Source organism: Diachasma alloeum, unplaced genomic scaffold (assembly GCF_001412515.2).
Source record: "Diachasma alloeum isolate Michigan unplaced genomic scaffold, Dall2.0 Dall_scaffold_00300, whole genome shotgun sequence".
In the NCBI taxonomy this organism is placed as follows: domain Eukaryota; kingdom Metazoa; phylum Arthropoda; class Insecta; order Hymenoptera; family Braconidae; genus Diachasma; species Diachasma alloeum.
In genome coordinates this window covers 761,726-779,345 of record NW_021680439.1, presented here as the reverse complement: position 1 = coordinate 779,345, position 17,620 = coordinate 761,726, and the positions used below count along the sequence as shown (strand labels likewise).

The following is a 17,620-nucleotide window of genomic DNA, read 5'->3' as shown; positions in this document are numbered from 1 at the left end:
ATGGTTAGATCGCACTATTTTACCCGGCCGGGATTTGAACTCGGAACTTTTCGCATGTGAGGCAATGAACTTACCTATGCGCCAAACCACCGGGCCTTAAATACTACTAAAAGTCACATTGTCTTCTATTTTTCTTATCAATTAAAAATGTACACAAAATTAAGTTTCTTAATGTAACAATACTTTCGACCAGCAATTCAATTCAGCGGTGAAGTGGTCGAACGTAATAGACAATTTTTTTTCATATCCCATTGACTATAGACTTCCTAAATGAGCAATTTTAAAATAAAACTATTTGGAGAGATAACGACCAGACAATCTTTCGGTCTCAATCGCGTTGAAATTTTTTTTCGCAATATTCTTTACATTTGTCTGTGAAATAACTCGTTTCCTAAATTAACGCACAGTTCATAAGAAATTCGAACATGAACTATTACTTTTCACCACTTCACCAGCTTTTCCATTGGTCTCTATTAATTAACCGTCTAAAGCTGGAACACTTTGCGCTTGCACTGTGTTGATGTTTAAAGGCCACCTTTTCTCCCCGCTGTCTGGCGCGGTCGCATTCGCAGTGGCTTTAGGAGAAATCTTCGTGATACTGAGCTTCTGGGAGGCCTGCATATCTCTGTACTTTAGGAAACCAGAGGTGCCAGCTAATCCAATACCTCCGAACATCATCAGATACTTCATGACGCTGAAAATATCAGTGAGAAAATCATAGATTGATTTCACTATTTTTCCAATACAAATTTCAGCGAATATAATTAATATTATTGTATACGATTCGACGTTACACGGGAGAACTAAGAATTTCTCCCATCCAAATTGCAGCCAATGAGATCATTCGAATATTACGACACACGATTAGAGAGGGTGGGGGAGCTGTAGTTTGTGACACTTTGCGATGAAGGGGAGAGGGGCTTGCCCAGTTTTTATGTCACACAATTTTTTCCCATTTTTAATCTAGAAAATCGTAAATGCACTTTTATTAACTAGTTCTTCCAAGAAAATATTCCAAAGATTCAAAGATGAAGAGAGTTTCAGAGTCCTGTGATGTCAACAATTTAACACGTTACGAAATGTTCAAAGAGCATCGCATGAACATTCAATTGCTCCACAAATCCTTTGTTTTCTTTTCCTTATTTTTGTTTTTGACATCCTATTTTATTCTTTCCTCATTTATTATTTCTTCTTGCAGTGTGGGAAGACTCAAAAATGTCAAAGCATGGTTTTTGCTTCCGAATGGAAGCATTGTAATCGTTCGAATTTATGTTTTGGATTTTTTGTGTTATATCGACGCATTATGACCCAAAAAGTCCGAAAATGCATTTTTTAGACCGTATCCGTCTGTACGTGTGTATGTGGCAAAGTTTTTCGTCGATTTCTCGCTAATAAATCAATGGAAATGAATCTTTTTTTTTTTTCTTAAATAAAGATATTGTTAAGCCCTAACCATCGCTGTTAATTAAAATTTTATTCATTGATTCATTTTTTTAATTTTCGAATTTGTTCAAAATTCAGCTGTAATACGATAACTAAAAAAAATGTTCTAAATTCATTGAATGACGGCTTAAAAAATTCGTTGGGATGTCCTTTTGACCGAGTTTGAATAAGACGAAAGCGATAGCAATAATGGTTATTTTAATTTCTGTGAAATTTTTCAAATATTTCGGATTTTTCGAAAGGCAGAATTCCGCAGATATCTCGGGATATTGCGCTTCAAATGAATTCAATCATAGCTTAATATGTTTGTTTCCATGTGACTATGACGAAGTTAAAAGATGATAACAATAACTGTCTCGATTAATTTGATTTTTAGGATAATTTTTGCAAATTTCGAATTTTTCATGAATTCCCTTGAACGTTAGCTTTCTAATGGTTCCTCTAAATGTCATGTTTCGAATGCTTTCAATTATGTATAAATGAAATATTCCTAATAATATCTCATCGAAATTTTCAGAAATTTGCAAAATGTCATCATGTAGAAAATCTAAAACAAGTAGTTGAGGAGAAATTAATTCAATTCAAGAAATAAAATAGGCTATGAATAGTATACAATGGAAAAAAAATAAGCAAAATGACCATTCGGAAACATAACGGTACCCCTTGCACGTGTTATTAATTTTTTGGAACTAAAAAAATTTCAATCACTCAATTACTATATTGTGCAGTGCCTGAAGTTTTTTGGTTTCCAAAAATTAATAACTATGGACACGAGGACGATTCTAAAATTCAACAGATGCAAGAGGTATCGCTTCCTCTTAATACCCAGATGAACCCTCCACCGCTTTCATACCGATACTGAACTATAAAACTTGACTAATTGATTTGTTTGCAACGAACCTATCGGGAAATACCCGATAATTTTGATGCTTCTATGGTATACGTTCGATAGCTCAAGCGAGAAAAAAAGAGCAGTCCTGCCGCCGTTCTAAACTGCCATCCAAGCCGGAAACGAGGATGGCAAGCATGCAGGCTTAATTGGAATGTTTTCTCGTTCGCGGTATGAACTGGTTTTTTCTTCAGGGTTTTATGGAAAATACGATTTTCCTTTCAGTGGCTCAACATACCAACGAAATGTCTCAACATGACTCACTTTAAATCGCTGTAAAAGTATTTTCCAACAAAATCGATTTGTTTCTTTCTTCCTTCGCTTTGGAATAGAAGCATTTGCGATTTTGCATTAACCTAACAAATTTCGGGCTTAGGAGTCAGAATATGTTTTTAGATTACGTCCGGATCGCTACATCCTCACGTCCACACACTCACGCGTTGACCACACGGAGAGAAATGATCAGTAAAAATTACAAAACTCACATTCACTCACCGATTACGGAATCGACTCAGAAAATTTAAGTGACGGTATTGTAATTTTTCACAGGAGATTCAGATTAAAAATACGGAACACTGCGGAAAAATTCCGTGACAGTTCCGTGAAATTTCCTACAACCCCATTTCGCTCCGGAATTCCGGAGAAGATACGTAATTTTTATTGAATATTTCTCTTCGTGCACGGTCACCGAGGAAAAGATGATTGATGGTAAACGAAACCCATGCGGGTTCTCTCTCGCACCTATTGTGTCACGCATATATTTCGGATTTATTCCATTTACGGAATTCAACTGCTCTGCGAATTGAGATAAACATCACTTTAGACAGTCAGTCACGGACCGCTTACCGGATCACACCTATCCATTACTTTTCTATATATTCTTTAACGTGGTTTAATTATATTATGATTAATTAACGTCATTGCAAAGTCTCCACTTGAAACTTTCAGAATTCAACATAAAAACAAATTTCAAGTTGAGTTGCGCAATTTTAAGGATACATTACACCCTTTCGGATAAAATTCGCGTTTTTTTTTCATTTTTTTGACAAATTATTGATCGGATGGAGACGAAATAATATACCGTTTTTGCGTTTTATCATTATTGACTATTCTCGAAGTTTCATGATAGTGCAATCATTTTCCTGCATTTTTTCTAAAGTTTTGTCAATTTCCGAAAAGTTTTCTAAAAAACGCAGGAAAATGATTGCATGATCATGAAATTTCGTGAGTCATTAAGTAATGATAAAACGCAAAAACGGTATATTTTTTCACGTCAATCCGATCAATAATTTACCAGAAAAATTAAAACGTGAATTTTGGCGAAAAGGGTGTAATACATTCTTAAACTTGAGGCATTCAAAAGTCTCAACTTCAAATGAAGACCTTCGAAAGTTTTAAATTAAGACCTTCCAATGTCTCGACTTGAGCCCTTCAGACTTTAAATTAAGACTTGTAAATCTTATTTTGAACCCTTTGAAATCTGAGAATAAGACATAATTTTTTTGGGTGGAAGTAAACTTTTCAGGCAGGTATCACAAAAATAACTGTTTATCTAGCATGTGACTATAAAGCCTGTGATTATTCGTGAAATCTTACCAAATCGATCAGATGAATAAATACATTACTATGACCGTGAAAAGGAACTAGAATTGAAGTCCAAACGTCGGCCTTGATGTAAAAGTAAGGAAAATACACTGACTAGTGAACCAAAAAACATTGAAATATTTGATTAGAATGAAAAACATTTTCTTAAAAAAATTTCAGTCTTCAGAATTTCCTCACCTTTCTAATGAGACCACTTTGGTTTTTGAATTATAAGTGTCATTGGATGAAAGAACTTACCCAACGACTTTGATCATTGTGAAAACCACCTTGAGCTGCTTCACGAATTCATCCCCCAGCAGAAGACCCTCCTCCACCCAGAATAACGGAAGAAGGGCCTCTGGGAAAGTTTTCATCAATTTGAACTTTTCGATTGGAAAAATAAACATATTAAATTGTAATCGCTTCCTTGCTTCTACGGGGGTGGCCGTCATTGGTTCGAAATTTATGAAGATTTGATGCTCCTCCTGAAATAAATGAAGATAAATAAAATACTATCGTTGAATTCAAGAATGAGTCAATGTTCACTCGTAAATGTAAGATTTCAAAGAATTTCTGGCGAAATGTCTTTCGTAACGCCTCACAATACCAGCGAGATGAATGAAATCATCATCTCTTTCCCATTCAAAAACATTTTTCTTGAATTCAGTAGCAAAGCGGTAAACCGGGTCAAGTCGATTTTGACTATTGATCGGTTTTTGACGAATATCTCGGAATCTAAAAGAGATGGACACATTTTTGTTATGACCTTTTTTGTAAAGCCAACTGCGGGTTATAAAAAAGTTCATGAGATAAATTTTGCTATCTCTCTTAGATTCTGAGATATGCATCAAAAACTGGCCAGAATTCAAAATCGACTTCACCCGGTTTACCGCTTGGCTATTGAATTGATGAAAATTAATGGGAGATGGACATCTCATGAATCTTCCTCTGCAATAAAATTTTCCGGCAATAATTTTATATAATTATTAATATGAACCTGGTTTGGATGAAGACCATCGACCTGAGTCAAATAAAACGGATCAACGAGGTAGAAATGTGGGAGACTTGCAACCATAGGTGCACCGAGGCAGGTGAAGAGATCAATTAAACCCTTCTTCAGACATTTATCGGGAGCTGTACATAAACACTTCAGGTTTTCGTCTGTATTCATGTCGCCAAAATCTGCATTGTAGTGATTCGTTTTAAGACCTGTAATAATGGTCATTATGATCAACATTTGGTAATAATTTTGTGGGAACGCGATCGACATTTTTGACTTCCCGACCCAAAGGAAAGAAGTTATTGTACAGAAACTTATAAGCGAAATATAAGCGGAAATTAAATTTTTGATATTCATCGATCTTCAAAATCATTTTGCAATATTTTTTAAGGCATGTTTGCGTATGTGGCTATGTGTATATATACGCGAATGTAACTTTGTCTAATTGTTTCTCTTCCACCAATGGAGAGATTTTGTTTTCTTCATGCAATCGATGTATTTTCATGTAACTTGGGACTGATTTTTTTGAGAATACGATCGTCTCAGGGGTTGTTCAATTACTTACAAAAACACGCAAAAAACAAAAAATATGATTGTTTGAAATTTCACTTGACATAATTTTTTGCAATAATAGGGTTTTAATGTAACTCGTTCTTCTGAATCGATGTTGACAAAGTTGTCTCGGCGGTCACGAAGAAGAAGAAATTTTTAATTTGAGGAAAATATCACTGCTTGACAGGGATTCATCTCTCATTTTCAGAAATCTACCCACAATTTCTACGGATTTGCGATTGTGAAATTCAATGAATGCGAAATTCTGAAATGCAGCGATTTTGTGACATGGTCACTAATTTTCAGAGAAATGTCACTGATTGACCTAATTTCTATCTCTAATTGTAGCAATCGATCGACCGAAGAGTTACTCTAGTCAGGGTCCAATATCACAAAACGTTGTACAAAAAAATCGAACTCTATCGACTTTTTCTATAAAATATTTTCTATTCAACATTTCAATAGAATCGACCAAAAACTAATAGAAACTTCAATAGAAATCCCAAGGGACTGATCACTGTGATTTCTTGAATGATTTCTGTGATTTCTCTATAAGAATTAACCATGAATTCTTTTGATTTTTTGTGAATTCTATGATTTCTAGTAGAGTCTGACGACTTCTCACGTATGAAAAAATCCTATAGGATTTCCTATAAAATTTCCTATAGGATATCCTATAGGATTTACATAAAATGTTACAAAAAAAATGAACACATGATAAATGTTAAAATGTTTTGATGTTTTGATGTTTTATGTTTTATGTTTACTTTTACATACATGGAGAGAAGTATTCAATAAAGATTACGTATCTTTTCCGTAATTCCGGAGCGAAACGTTTTTGTAGGAAATTTTACGGAACTGCCACGGAATTTTTCCGGAGCGTTCCGTAATTTTCAACTGAATCTCCTGTGAAAAATTACGATACCGTCAATTAATTTTTCGAATTCGATTTCGTAGTCGGTGAGCGAACTGTGAGTTCCGTAATTTTCACTGAATATTTCTCTCCCTGCAGTGATTTCCTAAGTGACCAGCCCCTCGAGAAATCCAATAAAATTGCCTGGCGCATTCGCTATTATGAAATTAATTTCTACATATTACCCTGTATTTTGTACATGTAACAACAACAATTATTAACGGACTCAGACCTTTAACTTTGGAAGGTTTCACGTAGTACGCTGGTAGACTGAGACACATATCTGGAGAAAACGAGACGATATCCTCATCTTGGAAAAGAAGTGGATGAAAAATGGTAGAATCTGTTCCAGGAAGTGCATTGCAAGGTCCATCATCCGCCCAAACCTTCTGCCTTTCCTCCCCTTTGTATGACACCATCTCACCCGTTTGTCGGTAATTTTTAATACCCCGCCTGACTTTGAATCTATCTGGTACCACTGTCCCATTTTTCTGTAAATTGAAAACACCTCGTCATTGCTCGTCTCACGATGAAAATAATTATTTCCCTGTTTTAATACATCCTGCTAGTGTTCTTCACGACTTTTTGTTAAACCTCATGTTATGCAATATCATGATAGAGGTGCTATTACTTAGTAGATAATTATTTTCATCGAAGGAAAAATTTCCACTTCATATCATTCAATTAATTCTGATAATGCACACTCATTCCCCCCGCCACCAAATATTTGATAACAACAAGTAATTTCAACAGACATTTCCAATTTTCTCCCGTGGAAAAATAGTTAAAAAAATAAAAATACTTTCCTACCGAATTCGTAAAATATTTCGAACCCAGAATCTAAGATTTTTCGAATTTTCAGTCGACGCATAATTTAATGGAGTGCAAAATATATGTTCGTTATACATTTCCACATCCTTTGCAACCTTTTCGATAGCAGAAAAATATCTTTATTAGTTATTATTGGTTATTTTATTAGCCTCCGCGTTTGCGGGTAATTCCGCCCACGGTTTCTATAGGGCTGCTAGACTCTGCAGCTAGAGAGCGATCAAGTGACAGCACGATTGTTTGGAGTAGTCGGTAGCCACTGAAACATCGGGTAAATGCAGGATAATTTATTATTATTCGCGTGAAATCATTCTCAAAATGAAGCCACGAATGGAAATGAAAGATCAAAATAGGAAAAATTATAACAGTTGGTCTGCATTGCTCAAAAAAGTCATCAAAACCAGGTAGGCGGTATGGACGCATGCCAGGCGGTATTACCCTCAAAGTTCGATTCCATCGCTCCCTGGCCGCTGGCCATTGAATTACATAATTAAATATGTTTAATGTTAATAAAAAATCTGTCCTCTTCACATCTTTGAGTAAACGCCTCGAAGAACCCATTCTAACCGTTGATGGCTGCTTGTAGAGAGCATGCCACGTATGAAAAACTCGTATAGAAATTCTATAGGATTCCGTATATGATATTCGGATATTTCTATACGAATATTTTCTATACGAATTATTTCTATACATAAATTTTTACATAATTTTTTGTTTCCATAAGATTGATGTTCAAAAGTTCTAGAGAAAAACGCAGAGAAATGTCGTAACTCCGTACGAAATGTTTCTATACATGTGGCAGTGGGATCAAACCTATTGGGAACTGGTGGTGAGAAATAGTATTTTTTCGGCCTGTTGCGATGGGGTTTTTTACTCGTGTGGCGTTGGCCTCCGAGCCGTAGGCGAGAACTGGCCAACCACACGAGTAAAAAAACCCCATCGCAACAGCCCAGGAACAATATTTTTCTGTAGTGATTTTCAAGTTTTCGAGTTTGGGAAGTATGTAATACCAATTCCCAGACGAGAAATCGTGAGAAGCAGTACAGAAAAAGAATCATTTTAAGATAACAAACCTCTCTGCTCAATGGGACTGTAATGAAAACTCAGCCGTATTCAAAAATCAATAACTCGAGATTGGCAGAGTGAAATTCAACAAATTATAAATCATTCTCAGATTATTTTTTTAAGCTTCGAAATCAGATCAATTCCATTCAAGTCGTATCAAAATGAAACTCATCCCATAAACTTATATGTAAAGTGCTATCTCAAGACCGTAAGATCCGCCCATCCACCAGTTCCCAATAGAAATCATATAGAAATAATTAGTATAAAAATTACCGTATTGGATGGGTTAAAAACGAAAATCCTTTGATTGATAAAAGACAAAAGGGAGTAAATTTATTGACTTACAGCACCCAAAAGAGCGAATCTGTATTTTCCAGGACCTTCTACTATAAACGCCGCTTCGTTCTCAGCAAGCAGTGAACAAACTGCTTTTCCCTGGAAGTCTTGAACTGTGCAATCGACTGGCAAGCCCGTCCAGAGAATTTCTCTCACTGTTGCTTTAACAAATACTGAATCTGGCTTCTTGAAAATACTGTCCACAGCCTTAGCTGAAATTGTAACAGTTATTTTTGACTCCTGAATTCATCGCTGAATGAATTGCCCAGAAAAAAAAATTCTGGCTTCTGAGAACTAGAAATTTTTTTTTCTCTGTGTCATCTTCAGTAAAAGTGTGAATAACGTTACCGGCAAGGCCCATCATCCCCGGCTTCTCTCTCACGACCGTCAAGATCAAGGTGAGGATCATAACGTGAGGAAATGTCAGGACAGTATCCTCAGAGAGTCCTACTCCACTCTTCTCAGGAGCAAACATCCACGTCGCTTTGTTACTGTATTCACATGTGTCTTCCTCGTTATTGTCGACAAGGTCGACCTTCTCCTTGTACTCACTTCATCAGAGGAATCAATATTAATTACTTAGTGGACATTTTATATTGCAGTTTCATTAATCGCAGGAAATTAAAGTGGAAACGATCGGAGTTGATGCCTTCACTTGGTAATTACGTCATTTTCAAGGTAATGAATCATTTTTGGAGGAAATGTCAAGGCACTTTTTTGTAGGCAAGATAATTAACTACTCATTTGAGCACTTTTTATCGAGATCATCAGACAATTCTAATGCATCTAGTCAAATAGTTTTACTTTCTATTGATCGAGTTATTATAGAAGATCCATATATCTACGGAATGAGTGGTTTAAAGGGGAAATGTCGAGACAACGTTTTCATAGCACAGGGAATCTCTCTCGGAAGGTAGACGGAAAAAATAGACCAGGAAAAAATAGCCTACACACACCCAAAACGTGCTAAACCCACCCTATTTAAAAATTTCCCTTGGGCTATTTTTATTTCCCTTGGTATATTTTCCCCATGGTTTATTTTTTACGGGATTCCTCACGGAATAAGTCTCCACCACCTTTCCTTTCAAATAACTCATGTCCTGAATAACAAATATAAATAAAATAAAACTAGGTAATGTAAAATTCAAGAGAATATTTTGGAACAGTCCCTAGGAAGTTCTGCTGAAATTTTATTGGAAACTCCGGAGGTTTTCCGCCCGCTTTTCCAAGTAGAAATATTGAATGGAAAAATATGTGACTGGAAAAAACCAACAGATTTCGATTTTTCTATGTTATTTCTTCTGTTGAAGAATTCTCTTGAGAAATTTATTTACGGATATTTTTGGAGAAAGCTCCAAAGAGAACCTATCAAATTTCCGCGAATGGGTTCTGTAAAAAATCTAAATTGACTCATTTCGGTTTCTAAAATATTTTCGATTAGATAGTTCTATTTGAAAAAATGCACAGACGGACTATCCAATTTTCAAGTATGGAGAGAAAAATCTGTTGAAAATTCCCGGATTTTGCACAAAATATTATGTACTAATTGTAGAGGAAACATTGAATTCGATTTAGTGACGAAAAATTACAAAGTTTCGGGTTTCACCGAAATGCAATAGAATTCCTCAGCTTACTTGAATTTTTAATGAAAATATGAATATTCAGTACCAAATTAGGATTAATTTAACTGAAAAATTGATTCATTCTCACTTCATTGAAAAATGACAAATATATTGACCTGAATTTACTGGCTTTTTATTAATTTAATAGAATAATTGAACCAAAAATTGAAGTCTCCATTGATTTTTTACATCAAATTGTGGATTGGTAATGACAATCGATTATTTCGATACAAATGCGTAATTAGTAGTGGAGGGTAGGGTAAAACGGACCGGGAGGGCAAAACGGACCACTGACAGAAAATTGGTAATTTTTGTTTTTTCTTCTTTCCGTCAAATCAGGAACACTGAATGTGTTGAATTAGAAGTGAGTTTCTTGGATCGTAACCGTCACAGAGGTTTTATAGACAACAAGTGTCGTTAAACCGCAATTTGATCAGATTTGCTAATCACCTCAAACCACAAATGACTTCGAATTTCCTCCATTCGGAAGCAAAAACAAAAATTATCAATTTTCTGTTAGTGGTCCGTTTTGCCCTAGGGGTCCGTTTTGCCTGGCTGGTCCGTTTTGCCCTCCCCTCTACTCTGCTGTGTTACTAGTGCGTAAAGTGACCTTTACGGACTCTTGTGAACTTGACGCAGACTGTGCCGTAAAAAACCGCTTTACGCACACTAAATCGTTTCGAAAATACACTTTATGCCACTCATGCCTGAAACCGGCTGGATTACACACTCGACGCTTCGCGTCTCGTGTCTAATTCAGCCGGTTTCAGGCTTCGTGACATAAAATTTTGTTCAGTACTTGTTGGGAAATTTCGTCCTTAACGTGTGTGGTTACATCACTCGCCTTCGGCTCATGCTGTAAACCCCACACACGTTAAAGACGAAATTACCCCACACGTGCTGAAATATACTATTTTAGGCAGGTATCACAAAAAAGTGGTTTTCATCACAACGTGTAGAAAGTGGGGTTTTGTGCACACGGAGCGTGCGGAAAATTTCACGTCTCGCACACGTGATAAAAAATTCCTTGAAATTCCACCGGAACTGTCGCTTGATGAAAACTCTTAAGAAGTATAGCAGACATTTCAGCAATCAATATTCAAAACTATATTTCTATGTATTTCCATTCTCCATAACTTACTCGTAGAAGAATGGACCCACTTCATTGACTATTGGCTTGGCTCCCGCCTTAATCTCATCAGGATTGGTGATATTGAAGAGGAAAACTCTGAAGTCAAGAGCAAAAGGCACTACCTCCCACATGTCCCGTATATCACCTCCTGGTTTTAACGTAACTTGCTAGCAATAAAAAAACAAAATAACGAAATATAGTTCCGATAATTCATACTATAAACAACCTCAAAAATGTACATTAAACGCGCTAAAAATCCGCAATTGTTTTGTTCTAATGCACTCGGAGTGATGAATTAGAACAAGTGATTCAAAAATTTAATAAGTAAATAAATATATGGATGAGTGAAAAATACACAATGAATGCAAAGTGAAACATGAAGTAGGCAAACAATGAAATATTGTGTTATTCTTGTGGCGACCGTGATCAAGTACGGACGGAGTATTTTTTCAATAAATTCACTTTTATGTGAGACATTCCACACTAAAATGAGTAAACTGTGAAAATTTCAGACCTTTCGCTATGGAAGTAACAGAGAAACATCTATAGGCGCGTTTTTCTCATTTTTTAGTTTTTACAGTTTTCATGTGACCGTATTAAAAAAATATAGCTACTTAAAAAAAAATATTTTCGAACTTTTAAATTCGAATTTTCACTATAAATAATGAGTTTTAGTGTTGATTTTGTTTTTCCTGTGATTAAACCCACAGTGGCCGCTGTTTTTACACATGGATTTTATGTGAAATTGTCTCAGCTTTTCGAATAAAAAACAATAGAAAAATTTTTAGAAAAGGTTGTCATTTTTCACTTTTCACCATTAAAACTTATTATTCATAGTACAAATTCTAATTTAAAATTTTGAAAAAATATTTTTTTTTTCAATTCATCACATTTCCGATGGAAAATGGTATTAGCTACAGTCATTTTTTTAATTCAGTCACATGAAAACTGTAAAAACGAAACAATGAGAAAAATGCAAAAATCAGTGTTTCTCTGTTATTTACGTAGCAAAAGGTCTGAAATTTTCGCAGTTTTCTCATTTTACTGTGCTTAACAAAATATAAACGAAAATTCGACCGACTGTAATGGTTAGGTGGGTGAGGTGTTGCACCGGCGGACATCCAAGCTAAGCAGCGTTGAGATGAGTTAGTACTTGGATGGGTAACCGCTTAGGAACACCTCGCTCGCACAAAAATTGCGGGCGGTAGGTACGGTGTAGCGGCCTAGTGTCTCCATCTAGTCAGTGTGACAGATGGATATATTAGGGCACTGCACAAATCGGCCGACTGTGCGACAGGGGTTTTACATGGTTTCCCGTGCAGTCCTAGCTCGAATGGGGCACAGCTAAGAGTAAGACGGCCATGATACCGCAGATAACAATGAGAGGAAAAAAGAAAGGAGGGGAGGCAGGCTAGAGGAGGGGTTTCAAATCGAGAATTACTTCGATAAAACCAATGAAATAGAAAAAAATATAAAAAAAATAAACGAAAATTCAAAATCGCAATTTGGAGGCTCAAAGCCTATGACAGTTTTTGTGAAATATCTCTATCCTGTTCAACTTGTTCTATTATTATAAGGATAATTTGTGATCTTGTAGATGAGCTTGGGACGCCACTGTTTTCCTCTAATTATGAACTACTTATGTTACTACTGGTCTATCCCTCTCCTGCTAAAGGGCTACACTGAGAAAAAAAAATTGTTTTTGCCAAATATCCATCTACTTGAGAGAACTATTCATTTTTCCAATACCGCACTTCTCCACCCGAGTCATTTCCAGGCAATTCTCATTAGGTTTCAATTATCACAAGTATATTGCTCTGGAAAATGATCATGTTAGTTACGACCTTGAGTGAACTTCCTCAATGATCATAAACATTGAAAAATTAATCGAAATTATTCCTGTAGAAAATAAGAAATTTTGGAAAACTGAATAATAATTGGAGGAGTCTATCCAAGGTCATGTGCAGTATAGTCATTCTCTAGAGCAACATGATTGTCATAATTAAAACCTAATCAGGCGCGCCTGGGAATGAGTCGATTGGAGAAATACGATTTTGAAAAAATAAATCCTTCTCTCAAGTAAATGAATGTTTAGGAAAAATAATTTTTTTTCTCAGTGTAGGGCATGTTCTCCTATAATTGCCCTATAGGGCAATTATGAATAGTAAATAATAATTAAATAATTCATAATCACGACACCCCGGTGGCTTGGCGCAGTGGGTAAGTTCGTTGCCTCACATGCGAAAGGTTCCGAGTTCAAATCCCGACCGGGTAGAATGGTGCGATCTAATAACTATTTAAAGTCTTGATCATCACCGTAGTATACCCTAACCGGGTCGAAACGATGTAAAATAACTGTAAAAAAAATAATAATCACGACACAAACTCCAATTACGTCCATCAACAAATTCGGAAATTCAAATGCCTAGAGTAATTAGAAATAACTAAAATAATTGAAATTTTGAAGATTCAAAATTTTTGATGATTCCAAAAATCCTCTTTTTATTTCATGTGAACGAATTCTCTCAGTATTGATGACCCCTGTGTTCCCAAACGTCATAAGAAATTATTATCGATCAATAGACACTTTACGGTAAACTATTCACACCGACATTGAGTCTAACACTTTGCATAAGAAATTGAGCTTCAAAAACTTTCATTCTTTCCAATGATCGTCCTGTCAGATGCACTCTACCATTCCCATCAAAATCCTTCGATGAAGAATTCCGACGCAATTCATTCCTAGGTGAGACATAAACCTCAACCAGGGTCAGCGGGTGCAATAAAAAACGCGCGATTAAAACCTGTATTAACGGCATTGAAACGTGTTGATTCAATGTCCAGACTGTGAAAAAGTGACCAGCTATTTGATGACATAAACAATCGTAGTATTTAGCCGCGAAAAAATTAAATGAATATGGACTTCCTGAGCGGATCGAAACCCTAGAGCAAACGCGAACTCATTCCATTGAGACTGTGATATAAAATCGAATGATTCCCGGGTCTAGACACGTCACGGTTGGACTCGTTATTAAGTCCTTGATAATTAACTTCTCTTGCTGATTAAATAAAAAACTCAACACTCCGCTTTAAATTGCGAATGGAAAAATTTATACATCTCAAAATTTATGAGTTGAAAAATTTCATATGGATTATCTTGAAAATGCGGAGATATATTTTTGGGAGACTTTTTACGTAATTTTACAAATTTACACATTTGACAAATTTGACAAGAAAAAATTAATTGATCATTAGTTTTGCCGTCTCCATGCCTAGATATTTGAATTAATTCTATTTATTTAAGATTGATTTTACTTGAGGGGAATGACGCTTTACGGGCAGTGTGATGAAAAGAACCTTTTGGAACGCGAGATACTCGATATCCACGAATGAAATCCACAACCCAGAATGAAAGTGAAAAACTCTTCGTCAAAGAAAACTCGTTCCATGGGCCATTCTGTGGTCATATCCAGCAATAACTAACACAATTCAGTAGCGAAGTGGTAAAACGGTACAAGTCAATTTTGACTATTGACCAGTTTTCAAAGAATATCTCGGAATCTAAGGGCGATAGCAAAATTTCTGTTATAACCTTTTTGGTAGAGCCGATTGAGAGCTACAACAAGTGTAATTACAAAAATTTCGCTATCTCCGTTAGATTCGGAAATATTCCTCAAAAGCTCAACTGGGAGATAAGTCGACATAAGCCGTTTTATCACTTCGCTACTGAATTAATCCAATACTAGCAGACAATATTTCGAGTGCGGAAAGCACTCCTATTCTGGACCAGATTTATTTATCTATAATAGTCAATAAAATACAATATCAAAAATAAATATTACGAAACGGAGTAAATATTGCAACACAATAAAAATTTAAAACTTGAAAAAAAAAATTTTTTAATGTAAAATTTAAAAATTTACACTCTTCGTGTATTTCAAATTTTATAAGTTCAAAAAATTTGGATGAATCATCATGAAAATACTACTGAAATCATTACATCTATCGGGAAATATTCAGTAGTTATACTCCAAGAGCTTCAAAATTATCGGGTATTTTCCGATAGCTTCGTTGTAAACAAATGAGGGTGTCAAGTTTTGGAGGTTAAAAAATAACGGTTAAAAATTGCCCATTTCTTTGCAAAACTTGGCACGATCGTTTGTTTTCAGGGAAGCTTGAGGGAAAAAACCGATTAATTTTGAAGCTCAAGGGGTATTTGTCGGATTATTTTTCTCAATCAGATTTTGGCTAATCAGAATGCAGTGGAGAACATTAGAAGGTAAATTGCCAAAAATTTGAACGAATTATGCTAATTGAATAACCCGATTTCCGTAGACTATCAAATACAAGATTCGATCTGAACTGGGTCGAAAAATCTTTTTGTCACGTCTAACTATCATGAACATTGAACTACATGTACACAACTCCTGATAGAGATAATTTGATACTGTACAAAAGAAGTGTATTCTAGGCTGAAGGCCCTCGGGCAATGGCCATTTGTAAAAATGTATGTTTCTTGCAATAAATAACGTTAAACGTTAAAGTGGATCGAAAAAATGGAGAGCTACGCCAAGATATTCAAAAGCTAGAAGGAAATATCCGAAATAAAACTATCGGGTAGCCTCAAATACTGCGCTCTGATTGATCGAAATCCGATTGGGAAAAATAATCAAGAACATCTTTTGGAAATTATGCAATCTTCAGTCTTTATAAAAAAAAATCTTCAGTTCATGCTTTCACCTTAAGATATTTACAACAAAATTTTCCAAAATATTCCTTCAAGGCCATCTCATCCGTTCCATTCTTCATCAATTGAATTCTGAAATCACTCATATTTTTCGAAACAAGGTGTAGTTCTCAACAATTGTTCTTAATAGAGGCATCTGATTTTGAAAATGCCAAATTAATCTATAACTACTAGAAAAAAAGTATCATAAAACATGTATTAAAATCATACAAACTCAGAATAGAAAACCAAAAAGAGGATGGCCATAAGTATGAAAAGAAGATGAGAAAACCCAAAGAGAAAATTCCAAGCATTGTAAAATTGAACGACAATGTAAATAAATCAGTAACAAAATTGAGCACTTTGAAGAATAAAAAGAAAGAAAATGAATCAGGATATAACAATCCCTCATGTACTAAAAAAACATAACATCTAATATTTTTGTTTTATGAAAAAATTAATGGCTGACCCCGATGCATGAATTGGAGGTCACATTCTAGAGATGAGACACCATTTAATGACACTGAAATCACCGCTTCGTTTTTTTCCCTTCCATAAGTAGAATTTTTAAAAATCCCCTGTCTTCGAGAAATTGTTTTTGTCATTTTCACTAGCTGTCAAGTTTTGTATCCATCGCGATAACTTGATGACTCAACCGCAATAAAAAAAATTATGACCGTTAATCTGACGGTTGAAATGAAGAAATTTTATTTTATGATTTCATTCTATCCAGGACATGAAAATGCATTATTAGTTATAATGCAATTATTTTTATATGAAGTTGAGTTCAGTCATGTGGGAGCTCACCTTCTTCAGTTGACTCCTCAAAAACGGTGGGAAAATAGCGAACCCGAAGAGAGTACCGAACATGAACAGACACCCCCCCGCAATGCCCAACTTCAGCCAAAGTTGCATTTTTAATTACTCAACTTAGACTATTAAGAATTATTTTAAAAAATTAATTAAAAAAATCAGAAGCTCTACTCCATTTATTCATCTATTTGTTTCAATTATTGTTTAATAATCTTGACGTTTATCTCCGGAGGCAGATGATCCGAGTAGTAGTAAATGCTTGAAATCAGTGAACAACAATGGAGTGAGTGATAATTTACGATTGCTGGGCCGTGAGAACGCACTGATTTCATGAATTTAATTCCACAGAAGCGATATTGTCTATTCCCCACCTAGTAGACACATGTAATTTGGTTTTCGACCAACTCATCCGCAGTTGCGCAGTCCAACTAGCGAAAAAATTACGTTAAGTGAGCAGAATTCTTGCCTTACCTATTCACTCTGGATTTTAGTCTCAGGGGGAGGTGGGGAAAAGTGGAACATTCGTCATCGATTCAAAATCCCAACATCTCTGTTGATAGGGTAAACAGGTCAATTTCTGGACGGGGGTTAGGTTTGGACGATTTCTATTTCCATTGAATATCTCTCTATATTATAAAAATCCAAATCGACTTCTGATGATGAAAATTTGTTACTCGGAATTAAGACTACAAAATTAACAGTCGCAAGAGTCAAAAT

At 35.4% G+C, this 17,620-nt stretch overlaps 1 protein-coding gene across 2 annotated transcripts; it reads right to left on the bottom strand.

Moving 5' to 3' along the window:
• LOC107039500 (sensory neuron membrane protein 1) lies at positions 1–17,213 on the bottom strand. Of its 2 annotated transcripts, none has more exons than XM_015259139.1 (8): positions 16,898–17,213; positions 11,374–11,531; positions 8,959–9,161; positions 8,620–8,822; positions 6,614–6,872; positions 4,914–5,125; positions 4,175–4,401; positions 1–694 (listed from the first exon to the last, which is right to left on the bottom strand). In XM_015259139.1, the coding sequence occupies exons 1-8, from the start codon at positions 17,003–17,005 to the stop codon at positions 478–480; spliced, it is 1,587 nt and encodes a 528-aa protein (XP_015114625.1). In that variant the 5' UTR covers positions 17,006–17,213; the 3' UTR covers positions 1–477. The 2 variants fall into 2 exon arrangements, with proteins under 2 accessions (XP_015114625.1, XP_015114626.1); XM_015259140.1 differs by lacking the exon at positions 1–694 and adding an exon at positions 3,965–4,030.
• Positions 17,214–17,620: the final 407 nt, after the last annotated feature.